The sequence below is a fragment of the Rhamphochromis longiceps genome, linkage group LG3 (genome assembly GCF_057381845.1).
Source record: "Rhamphochromis longiceps isolate RC_006_pf linkage group LG3, R_longiceps_female_GT1.1, whole genome shotgun sequence".
Taxonomy (NCBI): Eukaryota; Metazoa; Chordata; class Actinopteri; order Cichliformes; family Cichlidae; genus Rhamphochromis; species Rhamphochromis longiceps.
In genome coordinates, this window is record NC_140559.1 from 5,985,158 (window position 1) to 6,008,417 (window position 23,260).

Sequence of the window (23,260 nt, forward strand, 5' to 3'; positions counted from 1 at the left end):
AGACCTGATAGGATCGTGAAGCAAGCTTTTCTGCTGACAGGGACAGTCATTGGAGCAGATTAATGTACCTGTGAGCTGACCTGTCTCACCTGTATGTCTGTGTCCAGGTGCAGTCCATAGTGAAACGCTGTGGTCTGCCCAGCAGCGGGAAGAGGAGGGAGCCTCTGCGAGTGTATCAGATCCCTCAGAGGAGGAGGATCAGCAAAGACCCCAAACGGGTGACCATGGAGGACCTCCGCATGCAGGCCGTCAAAGAGATCTGCTACGAGGTCTCACAAACACACACGTGATATCAGAGTGTTCTCTGACTGGTTTCAGAGGGACAGATAAACATTTTAGAAGTTATTCTCATAAATACTCTTATATCTCTACATTCAGGGGCAAAGGGTTAAAACTTTACCTCGAAAAATACACTGGACCTTTCAAAACCCAAACCCTCCTGGAGATGGCTCCAGGTGGACACTTTACACTGGTCTGTAGTGTTGGACCAATTTGGTCCATGACTAAGTCAGACAGACTCTGTTAGTTAGACTCCATAGCTCCAGTCAAACGCAACAAATAAGTGGTAAATTGTGAAAATCATACATGATGCATTTTCCAATAAAACCAGGATCACTAGATTGTTACAGACCTTGCTGTGTAACCATAAACTCTTTAAAAAAGGTAGTCATAGTAAAGCCACATTACCTTTTCCTTTCCAAATTTTGAAGCCTGGACTGTAGCATTTAAGAGTTAAAAACATGCATCCGTGGACTGTACGGGAGTGTCACACTGACACTGGTGCCTGCGATTAAGTGTAAAGAAATAAGTCCACTCACTAAAACTGGAGCACAGAGTTCTCGGAGGGTTGGTAGTAGAGCTAGTACCCATGGCACAGTGTTGATTGGTCTGTTCAGCCTGTGTGAGGTAAAATATGTGATCGTCTTAAGATATCGCACCAGAACATACAGAGGCAAATTATAAACCTGAGTGGGTTCAGATTTGCCCATTTTTGTGGGTTCTGTGCACTCAGGCCCTGCTCTACGGTGTAGATGCCACTGAAGTCCATTGCTAGGTTGTGGTCACGCAACCTTACAGTGGACAGGTGCATAGATGCTAAAAATGGGTTATTGTAACCAGTCGATATGAGGTTCCTAGGCCACATGATTATGTCATAGTGTCTGATGTAGATAAGAACCTCGGGACCCTAATATGTACCTGCGTGCCAAGTTTGGTTGCTCCACTCCTGATTGTTTAGCAGTCTGTGGAGAGATTTGGAGAACAGTAAAATTAACCAGCACAAACAGTCCAGAGGACATTAGAGGAGGAGCTTTTTTTTCTTTTTTTAAACCTGTTCCTCTGTATGTGGCGCCCCCCTCAGGTGGCTCTGGGAGACTTCCGTCACTCCCGTCAGGAGATCGAGGCGCTCTCCATTGTCAAGATGAAGGAGCTGTGCCGCATGTACGCCAAGAAGGACACCAACGAGAGGGAGGGCTGTGGCCCAGGACGTCTGCGACACTGTGGGCATCGGAGAGGAGAGGAGCCCTCCCGCTGAAGAGGGGGGAGGAGGAGGAGGAAGTGGTGGTAGTGGAGGAGGAGAGACAGGGGAAGGTGGAGAAAAGGCAGGCGTGTACGACTTGAAGGCTCACATCGATAAGCTGACAGATATTTTGGAGGTGAGTTATGCTAATCTTGTTTTCTTCACGACCTGAGAGGCGCTAGAGGAGCAGAGCTAAATGTGTGCGACTCCTGCAGGAGGTGAAGCTGCAGAACAACATGAAGGACGAGGAGATCAAAGCTCTGAGAGACAGAATGATCAAGATGGAGAGCGTCATACCTCTTCAGGTATGTTCGCACCTCCTGTCCCGCCCCTTCAACCCATCACCACCAGAGTTAACCGTTGTTTGACTTGTTTCCAGGATGACGACTTGAACGGCGAGGGAGGCGAGTCCCCTCAGAGAGAGAGAGAGATGGAGATAGGGACGGGGATGATGAATGCCCTAGCCACCCAGAGGTCAGAGTTCAGCGGCTGATGGAGGAGGACCCGGCGTTCAGGAGAGGACGCCTCCGCTGGATGAAAAAGGAGCAGCAGCGCCTCCTGAACCTGCAGCAGCAGAACATCACCAAGAAGCTGCGAGGACAGAACCAAAGCCAAGGTGAGCTCGGGGGTGTGGCCATACCGTGATGGCGAGGGTTCCAATAGAAGTCACTGCAAACGATCGTCATCAATAAACCCTTCAAATGATTGTTTATCTGTACTTAGTCGAGTCGGTTGCTTATGCTGTGACCATCTTTAATTTACAGTCTGTGCTCTGTCCCTAACTTTGCTCCTCCCCCAGCTCCAGGTCAGAACGCTTCATCCCTCCGCAGGAATGCAAGCTCAAGTTTCCCTTTAAGAGTAACCCTGCCCATCGGCTGTCATGGGGACCCGCCAGTGCCGCTCTGCAAGCTCTCGGTCTGGGGGAGGGAGGAGGAGGTGATGGTGTTGAGCAGAAGGAGAATGGAGGAGGAGAAGCTAAAGGTTCTCCCTCACCTCCACCTCCCCCACAAGGTCAACTGCCTGGTCTCTTGCCCCTCCCCTTCCCAGCTCAGCCCCCTCGCATGCGCACCCCAAGTCCTCATCGCGCCTGGCAGCAGCGTAACCAGGGCAACCAGGGTGGCTATCACTACAACAACCAGGCCAACCAAAACCAGCAGCGTCGTTACCGCCGCAACTCCCTGGACAGCTCGCCACAGGGGAACGGGAGCTACGACAATGACCAGCACTTCAGCAGTGGTGGCAATGGTGGCCACCAGGGGTGACCAAGACAGAGGAGGGGATTTTGACCTGGGCCAGGTGGGGAGAGAGGAGGAGGAGGCAGAGGAGGAAGCAGAGACAGGGACAGAGACAGAGATGGAGGCTTCCATTATAATCAACGCCAGCACCATCAGTTCCACCACCACCATCCCTACTACAACCCCCACAATGCACCATTCCAGCCTGGACCTCACCCTCACCCCCATTACCACAGCCTGCCGCGCTCAGGGGCTCCACCCCTTCCTGCTGACATGCTACTTGGCATTATGCCACCGCCGGGGGCGTGGAGCTTCAACACTCCGCCCAGGATGAGGCGGCAGTTCAGCGCACCGGACCTCAAAAACAACAACAAGGAGACGCCGATCTGACCTCTGACCTCCTGAATACGGAGACTCCTGATTGGCTGCGGGACACAGGGCGATCCTGATGCTGTAGAGCAGGGGTGCTCAATACGTCGATCGCGATCGACCAGTCGATCGCAAAGGTAGTATTGGTAGATCGCATGGCATTAAAAAAATAGATGCCAGCCTATCATCCATCCCGTCACTTGATTGATACAGGGAAGCCAGTCAGATGACATCAGATTTTTTCTGACGCTTAGGTCGCTGCGCATGCGCAAACAGCGACGCGAAGTGTAGTAAAACTGACAAGCTAGTCAGCGAGTTAACTCCAATTTTTAGCTCTCGGTTTTTTCTCTTAAACCTGGCCGTCAGCAGCTACTGTCCGGACTATGCATCCCTGGCTGATTCATTTCAGTGCAAGTCATCAGAGTAAACTCAGGTAATGACAAAAAATTTACATAGTTAATTGTGTTGTGAAATATTGGATATTGCGGTTATGCATGTATATACATTGTAGATATAAAGAATCCTCAATATATTTATAAATAAGTATATGTTTTGGATTTTTGTAGTGGGTAGATCATTTTGACTTGGTCATTTTATAAGTAGCTCACATGCGGAAAAAGTGTGAGCACCCCTGCTGTAGAGAATCGGCTGAGAGTGTGCGCGCGTGTGTGCAATTGAGCACTTTTACACACCCTGTATCCTCTGTCCTGCTGCGTGTGTTTGTGCTTGTGTGTGTGTGTGTGAAGCTTGAATTAGCAAAGGTGAGCTGTTAGCGACACTGACGTGCAAAAAGTGATTTTGAATTTGTTTTATTTTATTTTATCTGTTATGTTGTTCTGTCAGACTTTGATCACGTAGTAATTTAGCCTTTTTTTATTTTTTAAATTTCACCGATGGCTGGTGTTCGGGTGTCGATCATCGTGTTAACAAGGTGCCTTAAAGCCAACGTGTCTGCTGGTGAAGCTAATTTTCTTTTTAAAGATCAAGTATGTTTGTTAGTAGGGTGGTGTTTCTGGGTTAGAAGAGTTTTTTTTTTTTTTTAGTGTTAGCAAGTGAAGAGTAGGTGAAATTGTGAGCTTAGCCTAGCCTACGCTGCATTCAAGTTCCATGGGAATTACAGATTGTACAGCTTGTTTAACTCACTTCAACCCTCAAACTGATGATTAAGAGTTTAATCTGGAGCAGTTCCCAAATGGTGATTAATATTAAAATGAAGTTTATTTTTACTCGTTTATTTAATCATAAATACAATAGAGCCCACTGTGCTTGTATTTAGCATCTGCTGCAAACCAAAAAAAAATGTATACAGTTCAACAACTTAAATATTGATTTAAATTTGAGAAAAAAATATGCAGAAACATATATATTACATGTGAGTACATTTTCTCAATATTTAATTCTTTGAAAAACACACTGATAATGTTGCCTTTTTTTCCTGTCATATTTACCACCTGTGATCTGTTTTTGATTGAAGCTTGAAACTTGTATTTACATCTTCTCCCATGTGATTTGAATGCAGCATCGCTGAGTGCTACAAACCAAAGAAAGCGGCTGTGTGGCGCCTCCTAGTCAGGGTAAAAGCATCAGTGCAGGAACAATAAGTGCCAATGTGGCTTTTGTAAAAACGCTAAAACACGCAGAGTTCCAAAAATGGAGAAGCAGGCGAGAAAGGCGAGTGCAGATGCCCCCCTGAGGAAGCGGAGGTGCAGAGAGGAAGAGGAGTAGGTGGTGCGCTTGTCTTATCTGTCAGATGTTTGTTTTTAAGAGCTGTGTGTGTATATTTGAAGTGTTAAATCTGATTTTAAACACATGAAACGTGCTGACGGTAAGTTCACCGTCTCTGGCAATCGTGGGAAATGCAAGTGATGCGTAACACATGATGATGCCCCAAGGTGGGAAATGTGGGAGCTTTGAGACAGAATCCTGAAGGGATGGATTAGTTTATGTAGGGCTGGATAAGGAAGGAATTCTGGGAGATGTATTGAGAAGCAGAAGGTTTTGAGGAAGAGAAGAAGAAGCTGATATACAGTAAGCTTTTTTTTTTTTTTTTGAAGAAGTAACAGACACTACAGCATGTCGGGTGTGATACGAGATTCGTGCTGTAAGGACGCGACACTTTTTACTTTATGTCCAATTCAAAAAGGATGGGAAAATTCACTGCTGCCTTCCTGGCACGTCAGGATCCTGGAAATTGTGGCCTCCACCTGTTTCAGGTTGCTTTTAATTTCTTCTTGTTTTTCAAACATGACATTTGCACACACATACTTTTGCTGGTGTTGTGTTCACTTCACATGTGTAAGACAGGAAACAAATTTCCAGCTTCCTGCGTCCCAGCGAACGCAGCACCCTATGTGCGTTTTATTCGCACTGAATTAATGAAGACAAGTTTACTGCCAGGAGGAGCTGGGAGAGTTGGCGATACTGCGCACACTCCACCCACTCAAAGCAGAGGATTGTGGGAGTTAACAAGTGGAGCAACTATGAGCTCTGTGACTTTTAAGGCTTTTTCATAAAAAGGTTAGATCCAACCAATGGCAGTGCTCCTTCCCGCTGCAGGAGGGAGTCAGCGCCATGACGATGACAATAATTGTGATGAAAACAAAAGAAGTGATTGCAATTGGCCTGAGAAGCATGATGTCAGCAGAATCTCTGGAATTGGTCAATCACAGGACAATCGCTAATCCTGCTGCCACTGCCGGGCCTGATGGGAAAATATGTTTTTTTTATTTTTATTTTTTAGATTTGTTTTTTTCATTTCCAGCTTGGGCCTCTGATTGGCTGTTTGTTTTTCCTTTGTGTATTACATCATGTACTGCGTATTTTAACCAGCCTCCATGTTTGACCTTTGGTTTATGATGTCATCAGTCATCTTCACTTATTAATATAATTATCCTAAAGTTATACGTGTCATTAATATTTGGTTATTGTGGATGCTGCTAAAGGGAGTTTCTTTGCCCTCACACAAACCGTTGAGTTAGTGTGTGTGTGTGTGTGTGTTGAGCGTCTGTTTGTGTGTGTTTGTGGGTTAATTTAGAATCAAACAGTAAAGTTTGTTTTACTTCATAAAGCTGATTTTAGTCATTATTCTTTTTCTTTGGTTAGTTTTGTTGTTTTTTGAGGTGGAATGGGGGAGGGACTTAGAGGGGGTGGGGTGTTGCCATGGCAGCCATGACTCGGCAGAATTCCAGAACATTCTAGAACTCCCCTCACTGACAGGCTGTGCCCATTCCCTGCACCTCTGCTCTAATCATGACCTCAGAATCTGTGACATTACGGCGCAGTGTCGCTTCAGAACTCGAAACACGGATATGGATATGATGACATCATAGTGTAGCCCTCTTCCTGTTGGCCCAGACCCCCTCAGTTGCTTTTTTGTTATTGTTGTTTTTTCTCTCTGTATGTGTTGGGTTGTCTTTTGTTGTTGTTTTGTTTGTATCAGGAACCAATCTCAGGCTCTACCTGCAGACAACATGATGGCAATAAACTGTCTCCAAGATTCAAAATAAGGCTCACTTCTTGTGTTTTTATTGGGTCTTCATCCACAAAGGATGGCTATGGAAGCTGAGAGGTGTCAGGGCACTCAAACATTGTCTTAAAACTGCATAATTTCTAGTGGCCAGCAGGGGGCATCTCCTGGTTGTTAAATGATTTCCATGACTAAAATGAGCCTGCTGTTTACTGGTCCAGATCCACTGCCTGTTTGAGAAAATAACTTTTCGTATTAGTTTGTGGTAGTAACGGAAAATTGTGAAGTAATAACCCAGAAGTCTAATTTAAAAACAATGTGTTTTTCCAGGGTGCAAACAAGTTTCCCCATATAAGAGTTGCTTTAAATGAGTCCTAGAATAGAAGAATAGAATAATGATAACTGAGATAGAATAGAAAGGACAAAACAGAAAGTATTTTTCGTTGCAAAGATCACAAGCAAAAAGAGCTGTTCATTTATGCATTTTGTGTGTGTGTGTGTGTGCGTGTGTGTGCGCGCAAGGGCGTAGATTTGGTTTTGGCATTGGTGGGGACGGATGATTCAACCACTGAACCCTGCCCTGTTTCTTTTTTTCCCCTTTTTGTCTTTGCTTCTTGATAAAAAAAAAAGGGAGAAATATACTTGCTTACATATGTTATTCTACATGCTTTTAAACCATTTAAAATTACAATTCATAGTTTTATATGTGAATTATATAATGTTAAATTACTATTAAACAAATGACGAAGTATTTTAGGCTTTAGTTTACTTCAGCCATATTCCATATAAATCAGGTATCATACAAAAATAAAAACCGCTTCAAATACAGTCATGAGAATAAAAGAATATGACTTTAAGGACTTAACAACATTACTTCAGTTATAGTACACCAACATATCTGATACATTAGCACTAAGGGAACACTGAATGACCTGCTGGTTTTTTTCCATAAAACTACTCATCTAAGATCACCACAAAGTAAAAGATCTCTCAGCAAAACTATGCAACATTTTAGGCACTATAGCCCCGATCAAATCAGTGAGCTGGGATTTTTTATTCTAAACATGAACTACTGTTACAGCAACAGACATGGACTACTGGTGCCCCACACAACAACTCAATGTCCACTATGTGAAGGAGCCAAACACATGCCTTCTCCTCTCGTTAGCTGAGATAAACTGCTGGCCAAGGGCGTAGATTTGGCATGGACGGAAGGCACATGTCCCCACCAATAATTTGATCTCTTCGAGTAAAGAAAAACAAAACCGATAGAAAGAAAAAAATCTATCTGTCAACGTCTCATTCGCCCAGCGGTGCAGAAAGAGTTAAATTACGTTCTCTACTGGACGTTCTCTATATGGCCAATGTGATTGGCTGTGCCTATCAGGGAGCTCTGTTTAGTTGTAGCAGCGGCAAGCCTGCGCTGCGAGGAGGAGAGGAGGATGGCAGCACAAAGGAAGAACCTGGATATAACAAAGTATTTTTCAAAGAAACCTGTAAGTCACTTAAAGCCAAGTTCACTCATAAAATGTGTCCGTCATAATAACGTTACAGGCTATGCTAGGCCGTACATGCTAACCCTCCCGATTTTTCCAGGAGAATCCCGAATTTCAGTGCCGCTCCCGAAAATCTCCCGGAGCCACCATTCTCCCCAATTTCCCCCGTTTTTCCACCCGGACAACAAAATTGAAATCCCATATCTCAGATTGGCGCAGCCAATTCCAGTTTCCAACAATAGCTGCTACTACTGCAGCTACTTAGTTTTAATATTACTCTCATTACTGTTTCTGGGTCGCAAAATAGACGTTTAACATATTTTCAGGCGAGAATGTAGCTGTGTAAACTTCAAATATCTGAGCCGGTGTTCCAGATCTACTGGCGTTTAGATCAACTGGCGTTGGTCGAACAGATGTGTGGCAGTCTTGCGTTTCAGTAGCTGCTACCGACAAACCAGCAAAAAAACGCCAAATGTGTCATCTGTGACACTTGTGAGGTTGTCTCAAACACACTCCGTCAGTCTTGATGCTGTTGAACAACAAAATGTTTACAAATGTGGCGAGTTTACCTGGTGATATCCTCGTGCGCGACGCGATCGCGAAAACAGCAAACAAGTAACACCACGCCGATGTTGTTCACAGGACAGCAAGAGTAAACGATCGGGAGACTCTTGTCGTCGTCATCGTTCCCCTCGCACGGTTTATTTCTCCGAATTCAGCGTTTTTGCTTCACAACTACAGCGTGCTGTTTACTTTGTGCACTAACATGGAGTCGAGTCAACCAGCGCCACCTCTGGCCAAGTGCCACAGCCTACAGCCAGATCAACCTGTGACACATCTGCACCACGTTTGAATTCGTGTCATGCACATTTGTACCTTTCAATTGTGTCTGTTTGTGCGTCATGCAAATAAACCTTTGAAATGAATGAAATGATATCATGTATTTATTATCAGCCTACATTTGTACAAAATGCCAAATGACATTTACCGTTGAAAAAATAAAAGAAATAAAACCCCATCGGCCCATAAAAACGAAAAATCACGAGCGGCCCATCGGGCCGGTATCGGGCATACCGGGAAAAAGCCCGGTATGCCAGTCCAGCTATGTAAGCAAGTATATTTCTCCCCCCTTTTTTTTTTTTTTTATCAAGAAGCAAAGACAAAAAGGGAAAAAAAAAGAAACAGGGCAGGGTTCAGTGGTTGAATCATCCGTCCCCACCAATGCCAAAACCAAATCTACGCCCTTGCATCGGTGCAAATTATAAGTCCGTATCATAATGTCTGTTGTTTTCGTGTTTGTTGGTTTGTTTTAAGTTTTTTAATTTAGCGAGTTGGTTATTAGATGCCGCTTCAGCCAGCCAGTGAATCCTCCGCTGCCCAGCCCTTGCGCACCTCGCAAACGGAGGGCGCCCTTACTCCCAGCAATTGGGCGATAGAAAACCGATCGGCGCCTGTGCCATTCCCAATATGCGCTGGCTTGACGTCGGGGCAGCATGAATACCAGTAAAAAAAAAAAAAAAAAAATCTTTTGCTGATGCCCGTGATGCCGCCCCCGTCCGCGTCGTCCGTATCAAAAACCGCTACTTCACTCACAACAGGATAACTTTAAATTAATGTTAACAATGTCATTACCATTACACTGTCAGCTTTAATAAGTATTTTAACAATGAATCAACATTTATTTGAAGACTGAGATTTAAATCTTGACCATAATGATAATCCTGTTAAAGAATCAACATTAATTTAATGTGATTTTGCGATCTGGGTTAGGATGTTTCAACACTTCTAAAGTGCAGTGATTTTGAAACACTGCTCAAAGTGTAGTTGAGACCGCCTTTATGACGGTTCTCAGATCAGTATCATTTTTCACTTAATTTTTTTATGAGCACGTTTATACAGTGAAAATTCCAGAAGACTCAGACATCTAGAAAAAACAAAGAGTCAGATCAGCAGAACTCGAGAACACAGACATGTCTCCTGTAACTGCGACACTCTGCGGGACTCTGCTGTGTTTCAGCGTCTTTGTGTTTGTATCTGCAGGTGAGGTTTTATAATTTAAATTGTTATAAAATTAAACGATATTTTCCTGTGAGATAAACAGTGTTCAGTAGAGTTATTTTCATACTGGTTCAGTTTGTCCGTGTGTGCAGAGACTGGGTGGAGTCATTAAGAGTCTAATGAGACTTTCTCTTGTATTTTCTGAATATTACATTCAGTTGTCAGAACGTGATTTTATTCTGTGCAGCTGGTTAAAGAACAGCAGCGTGTAGAAACACTTTTAATCGTCTCTTTATGGTGCTGCGCCCATTTTTTTAATCAGCCTGCTGTCCCTTAGGACAAAGTCGGGGGATCAGAGCCAGTTGATATATCTGTTACCGTAATCTGTGATTTTCACCTTTATTTAAACCTCAAGTTAAACCATGAATTGAGTCGAGTTTAAATGGAAAAAAAAGAGGTTTCTATAGCTTAAGAGTCAGATCAGCAGCATCTCTGCTAACTGCGTCACTCTGCTCCACTTTGATGTTTGTCAGCATCTTCGTGTTTGCTGTAAGCTTTAATTGTAAGGCACAAATCTGTCTGTCTCTGAGATAAAGACGAATAAACAAAAGGTGGTTTACATGTTACTAACCAAAATATTATTATTAATATTATTATTAATTTCTTGTACATTGTTTCAGTGTGTGTAAACATGACGTGAGGCTTCTTTCTCTCACACATTATGTTCACTTATTATCAGCACATGTTTTTGTTGTGTGGAAGCTAACATCTTGTAGTTTCTGACACTTTGCATGTTTATCATGAGGCTAAAATTCCCCCTCAGTCGGTCACAGGTAACTTGGTGGATGTTCAGAGGTTCATTAAATCCAACATGACTAAAAACTCAAATGTTAAAGGAAATAAACAAAATATTTAAACTAAATCATTCTGATCATAATTGTACTTTGTGTCACGGTACTGGGTCGTGCGACCCAGTGTTTGAGTTTTTATGTATCTTTTGTATTCATTTGTGTTCTAGTTTAGCTCATCTAGTTAATTTCTAGGTTGCAGTTTAGTCCTTTTTTTCTTAGTTGTTTCTGTCATCTCCCCCTGTACTGTCTCCCTGGTCCATGCGTCTATGTCTGTGTGGTCCTTATTGTCAAGTTTGTGTCATGTCTATGTCTCCATGTTTCCTGTTTTATTTCGAAAGAGTCTGGTGTTCTTTGTTCATTGTATTTAGTTTCACTGCCCCTGTCCTGTCATTAGGTTCATGTGTGTCAGCTGTTCTTGCTCATGTGTTTCCACTTCCCCTGCTCATCCCTGTGGGTATTTAGTCTCTGTGTTTCATTCAGTCTGTGTTGCATCATCTGTTACCATTCCTGTCACTCTAGCTACACGTCATGATTTCAGATTCTTTTACTGGTCATGTTCATAATAATCTGATCCTTTCATGTTTTCATAGCTTTTTCATGTCATGTTCATAGCTCATAGTTACAGTTATAGTCCGAGTCTTAGTTTGTCTTAGTCTTTAGTTGTTTCCCAGTTTAGGCTCTTTGTTTAGGTCATTGCCTTAGTTTATGTTTGGCTCACTTTGAGTTTAGTTAAAGTTTTGCCTCCTTCGTCTGTGTCCGCACCTGGGTACTTCAAACACCCTCCACACAGTCTGCCCCCACTGACCGCGACACTTTGACCTTTAACCTTTAACCTCTCTGCTCTGTGTTGTTTCCTCTTTCAGACCTGAAATTGATCACAGCTGAATCTGGACAGGACGTCACTCTGACATGTCGAGCTCCAGACAACAACATCAATACTTTAGAATGGAGCAAACCTGACCTGGGAGATAAGAATGTCTATTTGTACCAGAATGGCCAATTCGAACCAGATCACCAGCATCCATCTGTTAGGAACCGGGTGGATCTGCAGAACAGACAGATGATGGATGGAGACGCGTCTTTGATTCTGAAGGATGTGACAATTGGTGACACTGGAACATACGAGTGTCGTGTCAACATGGAAGGAAAAAACCGCAAGGACGCTAAACCCGTCAGTGTCTTCTACCTCCATGTTGATCCTCCAGGTGAGTGAGTAGAGTTGAGTGTGTGATCAGAGGTGAAGCTGCTTCCTGGTTGTTGATGTTTGTTTCTAAAGATGTTGTTGATGAGACTTTGTAGAAAGCAGCTGGTCTGAGTGATGTGATCAGAGTGCAGTAGATAATGTCTGACAGCAGTTTGAAGAGGAAATGGATTCTGTTCTGTTCTTCACTCATCACCTACCTGACAGCTGACACCTCACACCTGTTGTTGTTGTTGGATTTTTGGGTTTTGTTTTTTTTTTGCTTGTCCCGTTTGGATCTATAGCCATCAGAATTGTTGTCTGAAGGCCAAGAAAGATGCCAAGCGGATTTACTTTGCCAAGTGGATCATCATGGCCTTGCCATATTGGTCCATTTGATTGACCTTTATTATAATTATGTATTTATTTTATTTTATTTTCGGTTGTTACAGACGGGACAGACATGACTGGGGGATAGAACAGGGAGAAAGAATGAAAGAAAGAGAGGGAGAGAAAGAAAAAGAAAACCCCCAAAACACTTAGATCACCTGTATGGGGATAAGAAAAAAAAGAAGAGAAAAGAGCAAGATAATAAATACAACACCATCACAATATACTACCTAACAGTAGATAACAGTAGATACTAAATATTACATGTTATTATGCAGTACACAATAGACAGAGGTCGACAGCGCACAATGTGCTTTGAGGTAGCAGCCAAAAACGGTGTAGCTTGTGTCTGTGAACACCCGTGTGCACACCTGTGTGGATCAGCACGCTTGTATTCAAAAGGTTTCTCCATGTCCATGACTGGCTCTTAAATAGTGCTTTTCTACTCTGTCTGAGCACTCAAAGCACTTTATACATCTAATTCATTCACCCAATCACACAAGCACTTTTTTCTGAGTTTTTAAGTGCTAAGTAGTCTACCATCCATACACATTCACACTCCAATGGATGCATCGGAGAGCAACATGGGGTTAGTATCTTGGCATGCAGACTAGAGCAGCCTGGGATTGAACCACTGACCCTCTGGTTAGTGGCTCTGCCACCTGAGCTACAGCCACCCCGATCTGCTAGGGAGTGTGGGGAGCCATAGCCCCATCCCCTGAGGGCATGAAGCACTTATGGAGGAGATCCAGGCCATGGACATCCAGAGACCCCAGAATACGAGGACCCAAGGAGGACCACCAGGGTGGCAACCATGCCACCCTCCTGGGAAGAGCTGCGGAGAGCCCCAAACGAGACGTCACCCAGCATGCAAAGGAGAGGAGGCGAGAGGGGGTTGCAGTGACGTGTCCGCGGGCTCTGCCAGCAGCCAGCTCTACCAGAGGACCGGGCCTCAGGCCCAGAGGCCTGAGGGCACCCCACCCCCCTGAAGGGGCTCAGACGGGCCACAGGCGCCAGGGACAGCCAATCGGTCACCTGGAGTGAGTCGGTACATACATGAGTGCCCAGCCCCAGACACCAAGAACCACCAACACACCAACGTCTGAGGGCATCAGCCACTGGCAGGGAGTGTGGTGAGGGAAGATAGGCCTCCATACCTCGGAGAGCCTGAGATGTTCCCAGTGAAGTCTAAGACCCAAGCTGACATAGACGAACAGGTGCACGGAGACACAAACATGCATTCCCACCCGAATATACAAAACCAAATACTCGGCACTCACCCAAAGGAGACAGACACAAATAGACACTTTACACACATTCACACTCCGCAAACATACCCTATATCCCAGGTCCGGGTACAGTTTGCCCCCCTGGGGCAAACTGTACCCAGACCCAGGAGATGTAACCCTTCTGTCTGGGGTGGAGGAAAGCAGACCGCCTCCTTATCGGCAGTAGCAGGGAGGCCCCGCATCCCAGACCCCAATCTGACGGCCAGCACCTCCTCCCAGCCCCAACGGTGAACAAAACGGGGGTGAGTGAAGACCCCAAACCTTCCTCCGCCCGTTCATATGTAGTGTTGCTGCGTGCTGTTCTAAAGTGCATTTAAAACACAGGAGGGCATGGTGCTTCTTGCCAGAGAGCAGCACGGCTCCTCCATCAGTGTCTATATGCATTTAAAATTGAGGGTAGGGCACCAGCACCAGAGGTGGGTTTGAATACACAGACCATCCTCTGGACACTGTGTAACGTACCCATGCCCCAAGGCCCTATTTGTATGTGTTATGAGAGTATGAGTAATGTGGATGTCTAGGTTACGGAATAAAATTGAGGCACAGGCAGCCAGAAGGGGACAGAGGGGGAGTGCCTCCCCTGCACCCTGGTGACACACCTGCACCCCAAGCCCTGCGTATGTGTGGGTGTGGTGGAGCAGGAAGAGGGACTCAGCTGACCCCAGTAGGCATCCCCACACTCTGGAACCCACCAGGGCAAGGGCCAAGACTGTTATTTTTAAAAACTCCCACCATGCTGTTAGAGAAGAGCTGATGTTGATGCTTTTAAAGCATTCATGTCGTTTGATGTTTGAGCTGATAAATGTTAGGTCTGAAATTTCTAGATTATTACATAGTGCCTGTTCTACAGGCTGGGCTATTTATATGGAAACACCGTAATGGCTACCATGGTCACCACCCATCTTGAGGAGTTTGCCCCCTTACATATACTAATGTGCCACAAACAGGACTTTAATATCACCAACCATTCCCATGTTATTACGGTGTATCCATATAAATGGCCCACCGTGTACATCTATCCGGGGTTCATCTAAGTAGGTGTGTTTTAACCATCTAGAGATGAACTGAAGCCTGTTGGCTAAAAAGTAGTGATTAAAGTTAGTCCGATCTAGTCCTCCTTTATCCTTGGTCCTTTTGGTTTTTAAGCTGATATGTGGGGGTTTATCTTTCCAAAGGAATTTAGAAATATACGAGTCTAGAGATCTGAACCAATCTTGTGATGGCTTACTTGGGATCATTGAAAATAATTTTTTTTCATGCCTTTTTCTCATCAGGAGCACACAAAGACAATAAACCTGTTAAAATTGACCCTCCACGTGTTGTTCCTCCAGGTGAGTGAGTAGAGTTGAGTGTGTGATCAGAGGTGAAGCTGCTTCCTGGTTGTTGATGTTTGTTTCTAAAGATGTTGTTGATGAGACTTTGTAGAAAGCAGCTGGTCTGAGTGATGTGATCAGAGTGCAGTAGATAATGTCTGACAGCAGTTTGAAGAGGAAATGGATTCTGTTCTGTTCTTCACTCATCACCTACCTGACACCTCACACCTGTTTCTCACCTGCAGCTCAGAAAGGAGGATCTGGTGGACTGAAAGCTGGTCTGGTAGTTCCTGCTGTGCTTCTTGTTGCTGCTACTGTTGTTGGTTTTTGAAAAGAAACACCAACAACAGCAGCAACAAGAAGAAAACAGTCTCAAGGTTCAAATGAGCGTTCTGCTGAACAACAGAGCGGACAACCTCTTCAGACTTAAGATCATCAACCAATAAACATCATAGACGTCAAACACTCAGAGTTTGGATTTCTTTCTCATTTCTCTGATGATCATCATGTTCAGACTCAGACCAACAGTGTGTGTCTGTGCTGTCTGTCAGTGAACCTGAACTACAGTTTATTCATCTTCATGTTGTTCATGAGATTTACTGACACAAAGTCAAACTGTGTTACAAACATAAATGAATTTATATGATATTATCTCAGAATATATGCACGTTTTGTTTTTTAGCTTCATGTTCAGCGGCTGGTTGTAAGAAAAACTAAAGATCAGCTGTTACAGTATAATTGTTGTTCTGTGAATTATAGACTATTAATAATCTGGCTCATTGTTCAGCTACAACCACTTTGGTTGACATTACTTATTATTCTCTTTTTGTATAAAATGTTGAATTTTACAGCTTACGGAGCAAAATTGTGTAAAAGTAAAAATTTGTGTAGTTACAGACTCATATTTCTTCTCTGATCCTGAACCTTTCTAACCCCTTTCATTTAACATTTCCTCCAGTGAATCTTTGTAAATCCAAATTTCTTCATCTATGTTAATAAAGATTTACATTTATACCTGCTCAAGGTTTTCCAGTGTTTCTGTCATTTGAAGGTTTTGATTTAATTTCTGTTTATTATTTTGTTACAAACTTATCATCAATTAGAAACTTCTAAATATGTAATCAGTTTAAACCTCTTTTTATATTTTCAGTTTGTTTCTCTCATCAGTGTCATGTGGAAAACTAAACTATTTCTAGGTCATCGTATTCGTCTATGTGTTTATACAGCTCTCTGCATTTAAAATCATTAGCTATTGTTAATCTCTGGCTTTCTTCAACAGCATGTCTTTTGTTCTTTTTGTTTTTCCTTCTTTGGCCAGTTGGGATGAGAGAAGGCCCTCCCTCACCCTACATACATACATACATACATACATACATACGTGTGTGTGTGTGTGTGTGTGTGTGTGTATGTATGTATATGTATATATTAGGGGTGCAACAATATTCGTATCGATATTGAACCGTTCGATACAGTGCTTTCGGTTCGGTACGCATATGTATCGAACATTACAAAATTTTTAATTGATTTTATCAACTTTTCTTCTGACGATGCTGTCTCTTGTGTGTGTGTGTGTGTGTGTGTGTGTGTGTGTGTGTGTGTGTGTGTGTGTGTGTGTGGGGTGTGTGTGTGTGTGGGGGGGGGGGCTAGCGAGACAGAAGCTAAGCTCGTTGCAACATGGCAACTGCCTCAACGTGACACGAAATTTAACCTCCCCCACCCTCATTCAGATCTGGCGTTTGGAACTATCTTGGTTTTCATGTGAAGCATGACCCTGATATTAAGCGCATCATGGACAAAAGTAAAACAGTATGTCGGATGTGCCACGCAATGCTCAATTTGTGGGAACTAGTGCGTTAGCGCAGTTAGCTTGTTAACGTGTTGATGCCGTCCAGCCCCACGCACAGGGCGATCCGCGATAACTTGTTAAGGGAGATTTACCGCATTATGGCGTTAACGTAATTTTAACGAGATTAATGCTGACAGCACTAGTGGGAACACAACGATTATGACTGCACATTTACGCCGACATCATCCTAGTGCAAAGACAAGTGGAAGCAGACAAAAACAACAAGCACGCATGCTGCAAACTTTACCCGAGTCATTTAGACAGCTGTTAGCACATGATTCTCCTTACCTGAGTCAGCCCAGAAGAAGCGTATAGTATAGCTTTTATTTTGGAAAGAGACATTTCTCTGTAATAAACTCTCTTTTCCAAAGATGAGTGATTTCTCGATCAGATAGATTTTTTTTTTTTTAAATTATTTTCTTGTTTCAGCAACATTAAATTTAAAAACTGTACTTTTGAGTTAAAATACTGTATATATTTATAATCTTAATAAATGACAAATTAAGAAGGCACGAACATTTTTTTGCATCGAAAAAATATTGAACCGTGACACCAAACTATCGAACCGAACCGAACGGTGAATTTTGTGTATTGTTGCACCCGTAGTACATATATATATTAGGGCTGTCAAAGTTAACGCAATAATGCGTTAATGCAACAAAAATATTTTAACACAGAATTAACGCACTCACACACACCGGCCTGTGACCTTAGGCCCGCACCGTTTTTTCAGAAAATAGGAAGCAACGCGGCAGTTATAGATGTGAGCAGAAATGGATAAAAAAAGGTTCTTTTGAACGGCAAGTTTTAAGTTCCAAGCAATGCCAGATGGTTCTCTTGACAAGGCCAAAGTAATTTGTATTTACTGTCAATGTGAACTGAGTTATCACTGTAGTACGTCCAGTCTCAAATACCACTTGCTAGCCAAGCACACAGCTAACGCAGAGAGCCCTCATCCCTCTCGCTAAAGGGAGTTCACGCTGGATAGTTTTCAAAGGAGACTGTCACTACCCGATCCGTACCGGAAACTCGATAGGTACCCCGCATGCGCAAATCTTACGTCACTTCCTCTCTTTGCCAACATTGCGACATTCAATATATTTGAATGATACGGTTAGCGCCCAGTTAGCTCCTAGCATTTCTCAACAGCTCTGCCTCCTTTTCGACTGCCCGGGACATTTAAACAATGGATAATCCGTATACAAACAAATTCATGCTTTTCTCCTCAACAGAGAGCGTCCCCCGATTGAACAAAAGCTCCGTAAAATAATAAGAATGGCGCCTAATTACAGACTTAATAATATTGACTTAGCAATGTGTCAAGTGAAGATTCATCAGCCAGATTAAGTGTTTACTGACAATTGACAGTGATAGTGGACATCATTTACCCAGAGAATTCTCTCACGTCATCTTGGTGGCTGTTTATGTTCCCCCCTCTGCTAACCCCACAGCTGCATGTGACACTATCCACTCTGCCATAGCTCGGCTACAGACTCAGCACCCGAGTGCCTTTATTGTGATCTCGGGTGACTTCAACCATGTATCACTGGACAATACACTACCAACATTCAAACAATATGTGGACTGTCCCACCAGGGGAGAGAAAACTTTAGACTTACTGTATGCTAACGTCAAGGATGCATACAGCTCCTCCTCCCTCCCCCCACTTGGTAGGTCAGATCATAACCTGATTCACCTCACCCCCCGCTATGTGCCAATTGTGAGGAGGGAACCTGTGACCACCAGGACTGTTAGGAGGTGGTCAGAGGAGGCAATAGCGGAACTACAGGGCTGTTTCGAGGTGACCGACTGGGAAACACTCTGTGAGCCTCACGCCGAGGACATCAATGGGCTTACTGAGTGTATCACAGACTACATAACTTTCTGCACCGACTCCATTGTTCCAGCTCAGACTGTTCATTGTTACCCAAATAACAAGCCGTGGGTGACTAAGGACATCAAAGCCCTCCTCAACAACAAGAAGAGGGCTTTCAGAGGGGGCAACAAAGAGGAGGTGAGGAAGGTCCAGGTGTTACTAAAGGACAAGATCAGAGAGGCTAAGGACAATTACAGGAGGAAGCTGGAGTGGAAACTCCAGCAGAACAGCATGAGAGAGGTGTGGAGGGGCATGAAGACCATCACTGGATTCAGGCCAACCAACAGCAGGGGACCTGAGGGAGGTGAGAATAGAGCCGACGAGTTGAATCTGTTTTTCAATAGATTCGACACCACAGTGTCTGCTCCTACCCCCACAACCTCACCTGCAGTCAGCCTGGAATCCAGAGCCACACCACTGTGCCAGCCTCTCTCTTCACATGTTGCCTCCTGTGAGATTCCTGACACCCCTCCCCCACCCATCACCTTCACTCAATACCAGGTTGAGATGCAAATGAGGAGACTTCACTCAGGCAAGTCTGCTGGACCAGACGGAGTGAGTCCCCTTGTCCTCAAGGCCTGTGCCCCCCAGCTGTGTGGAGTCTTTCATAAACTGTTTATGCTGAGTCTGAGTCTGCAGAGGGTCCCGGTGATGTGGAAGACATCATGCCTCGTCCCTGTACCAAAGACGCCTCGTCCCAGTGGCCCCCAGGATTACAGGCCCGTGGCACTGACCTCCCACATCATGAAGACCCTGGAAAGGCTCATCCTGGACCAGCTGCGACCCATAGTAAGACCACATCTGGATCCCCTTCAGTTCGCTTATCAGCCTCGTCTCGGAACAGAGGACGCCATCATCTACCTGCTCAATCGTGTCTACACCCATCTGGACCAGCCGGCGAGCACTGTGAGGGTCATGTTTTTTGACTTTTCCAGTGCTTTCAACACCATCAGGCCGACCCTCCTGGGTGATAAGTTAGCAGCGATGCAGGTGGATGCTTCTCTGGTGTCCTGGATTGTTGATTACCTGACAGGAAGACCACAATATGTACGTCTCCCACAGTGTGTGTCTGACAAGGTGATTAGCAACACAGGGGCACCACAGGGGACTGTCCTCTCCCCCTTCCTCTTCACCCTCTACACCACAGACTTCAGCCACTGCACAGAGACCTGCCATCTTCAGAAGTTTTCTGATGACTCTGCGGTGGTTGGATGCATCAGCAGGGATGATGAGACAGAGTACCGGGCTGTGGTCGACTCCTTTGTCACGTGGTGTGAGCAGAATCATCTGCAGCTCAACGTGGCAAAGACCAAGGAACTGATCGTGGACTTCAGGAAGACCAGGAAACACTTGACCCCTGTTTCAATCCAGGGGGTCAGTGTTGACATTGTGGAGGACTATAAATACCTTGGAGTACACATTGACAATAAACTGGACTGGGCTAAAAACACCACAGCACTTTACAGGAAGGGCCAGAGTCGTCTCTATTTTTTGAGGAGACTGAGGTCCTTCAACATCTGCCAGAAAATGCTCAGGATTTTCTATGAGTCTGTTGTGGCCAGTGCGATCCTCTATGCTGTTGCATGCTGGGGGAGCAGGCTGAGGGTCGCAGATGCCAACAGACTTAATAAACTGATCCGTAAGGCCAGCAATGTTGTGGGGATGGAGCTGGACTCCCTCAAGGTGGTGTCGGAGAGGCGGATGCTGTCCAAGATAAAGACAATGTTGGATAACACCTCCCACCCACTCCATGACATGCTGGTCAGTCACAGGAGCACGTTCAGTGAGAGACTGAGATTACCGAAAAGCACCACTGAACGACACAGGAAATCATTCCTGCCTGTGGCCATCTCCCTGTACAACGCATCCACTTAACACACTGTTTGCTGCTACAACTACACATGTTTCTTTTCCAAATATTTATTTATAAGTGACTTATGTATGTATGTATGTATGTATATATATGTATATTATTGTACTATTCTTAGTTAGCGTATTGTCTGTCTTGTCTTAATGTTGGTTTAAAATGGAGCACTGTAACAAAAAATAATTTCCCCCAGGGATCAATAAAGTATTCTGATTCTGATTCTGATTCTGATCATCACTATTCCAATCAATCCTCTCCACACAGACAAGCATAAAGACACTCGACTACCACTAAATCAAAATTAACACACGTTTGTAATGATGCTAATTCAGTTTACAATACGGTTCGTTCGCTCGGTCAGCAGGGGGCGGTATCCTCGTACACTGGGGAGTAAACTGCCATTAAACGAACAGAAGAAGAAGAAAACCCCTGCACATGCGCGGTACGGATCGGGTAGACCCGATTTGTACGGTCTGACTTTGCACATGCGCAGTAAGGATCGGGGAGTCCTGATCCGTAACTATCTTTTTATTTTTTTTATTTTTCTCTACATTATATTAAATGTTTCATTATCGGAAACGTTTTAAGAGACACTTATTATTCTTAACATCTTAACAGATACTCTGACCCGTAACTATCGTAAAACGCTTCGACCGGAAGTAGACACCGTTCGCGCATGTGGGGTACCGATCGGGTTTCCGGTACGGATCGGGTAGTGACAGAGACGTCTGGACAATTCTACAACCAACAAACTTTCAACAGCCATAGCAAAATGGGTGGCTGCAGCTTGCATGGCAATTAACATTGTGGAGGATGAGGGGCTACTTGAAATAATTCGCATAGCATCCAATAACTGCACATATGAATTGCCTTCGAGAGTCACCACTGTAACCAACATACACAACTTGTATGAATATGAGAAATCCAAAGTCGAGGCTTTGGAGCAGACCAACACAGTTGCACTCACCGGAGACTATTGGACTTCTCTAAGTAATCACAGTTACCTTGGGGTAACAGCATGTAACGTCGGGTTGCGTTTAGTGGTTGAGAGGAGGCGGCAAAACACTTAGCAGGCTAGTCAAAAGAATACACACTCACGCTGGCATCGGAAATTCCACAGTGTGTTCTTTAATACACGTTCTCTTTGTCAACCATATAAGCCCGGTTGAACGACTGCAGCTTAACAAACATAGCGCAGAGTGTTTGTACAACCCATAACGTTGCAAAAGAAAGGTGTCTGGGGAGGTAAAACATAAAATCCGTCCCTCCTCATGCTCTAGCGTGCAAGCACATGTCCACACAATCAGAATTAGAATTAGAATTCAACTTTATTGTCATTGCACATGCACAGGTACAGGGCAACGAAATGCAGTTTGCATCCATCCAGAAGTGCTTAGCAGAGAGAGGGCAGTGGCGCATACTGATGACAACATTAACCCTCGACTTGAGTTGTCTTAAAGAGACACCACACCATTGTGACTGTTACAAGCGCATTATTTTTCACCAGAGTGGGAACTTCAGTCGCATGCTTTGACAGTTATGAAGACGGAGGAGAGGCAGATCGCTGACATGTGCGCCGAGCACTTTATGCAGGTAAGACAGTGGGGAATTGAACATAAAGTCAGCACGCTGACCACTGACAGTGCACGCAACATGGTTGCAGCAGCCAGGCAGCTGCCATTTTAGCACATGCCTTGCAGCCTCCATACAGCCTCCATCGAGCCATCACTGTTTCTGTACAGAACAGTCCATTTAACAGCGCATTGGCAAAATGCAGAAAGGTCATAGGCCATTTCAAGCATAGCTCACCAAACGCACTGGAGCGCGAACAACAGCAAATTGCACATTTTCATAGGAAAGAGTCACTTATGCAGGACGTATCAACAAGATGGAACAGTACCCTGGATTTCAACCTTATGTGAGTGAATGTAACAAATTCTTAATAAAGTGTATTTCTCTGAGGGGAGAAGTTTGTTTCCTGCTCAGTGGTGCTGCCAGCTTTGTGTCACCAGTCGCGAGTGATGGAGGTCTCCGAGGATGACCCAGCTTACATGGTTAAGTTCAAGGAGACCTTGAAAGCAGAAATGGAGAAGCAAAAGGAAAAAACTAAAATCGTGTGGCTCAGGGTTGCAACAGCACTGGATCCTAGGTTTAAGGATCTTAAGTGTCTGAGCAGACCTGACAGGGCTGAGGTGTGGCGCTTGATCAGTGCGTTGCTGAGGGAGAGGCCTTCACAGCCTGAACAACTAGCAACATATGAGCCATCTAAGAAAAGATCAGCTCTCATGCTTGCCTCAGACTCGTCATCTGATGAAGAGGAGGACTGTAATGAGAAATGTGTGGAGCGATACAGGGCAGAGCCGACTATTGACATTGAGGACTGTCCCCAGAAATGGTGGTCCAAGCAATAAGAGGCACAAACTGAGATGGCCTACCTTGCATGCAAGTACTTGGCAGCACCTGACACATCCATACCATGTGAGAGGTTATTTTCACTTTCTGGGCATGTTGTTCAGAAGGAGCGAGCTGCCCTGTAATCTGAAAATGTCAAAATGCTTGTCTGTT

At 44.5% G+C, this 23,260-nt stretch overlaps 1 protein-coding gene and 1 pseudogene across 2 annotated transcripts in view; both read left to right on the top strand.

Moving 5' to 3' along the window:
- The window catches only part of LOC146672651 (kinesin-like protein KIF1C), a 28,440-nt pseudogene extending 25,281 nt beyond the window's left edge, over positions 1-3,159 (top strand). The window contains exons 24-28 of the transcript XR_014908416.1: positions 108-269; positions 1,361-1,655; positions 1,735-1,824; positions 1,899-2,172; positions 2,325-3,159. The product of XR_014908416.1 is annotated as a kinesin-like protein KIF1C (transcript). The remainder of the gene's footprint in view (positions 1-107; positions 270-1,360; positions 1,656-1,734; positions 1,825-1,898; positions 2,173-2,324) is intronic.
- A 6,896-nt stretch (positions 3,160-10,055) lies between these two features.
- Positions 10,056-16,118, top strand: LOC146672652 (programmed cell death 1 ligand 1-like). The gene is made up of 4 exons (XM_085402233.1): positions 10,056-10,125; positions 11,798-12,139; positions 15,068-15,124; positions 15,352-16,118. Exons 1-4 carry the CDS (start codon positions 10,056-10,058, stop codon positions 15,435-15,437), a joined length of 555 nt encoding a protein of 184 aa, XP_085258359.1. The 3' UTR covers positions 15,438-16,118.
- The last annotated feature ends 7,142 nt before the right edge of the window (positions 16,119-23,260 follow it).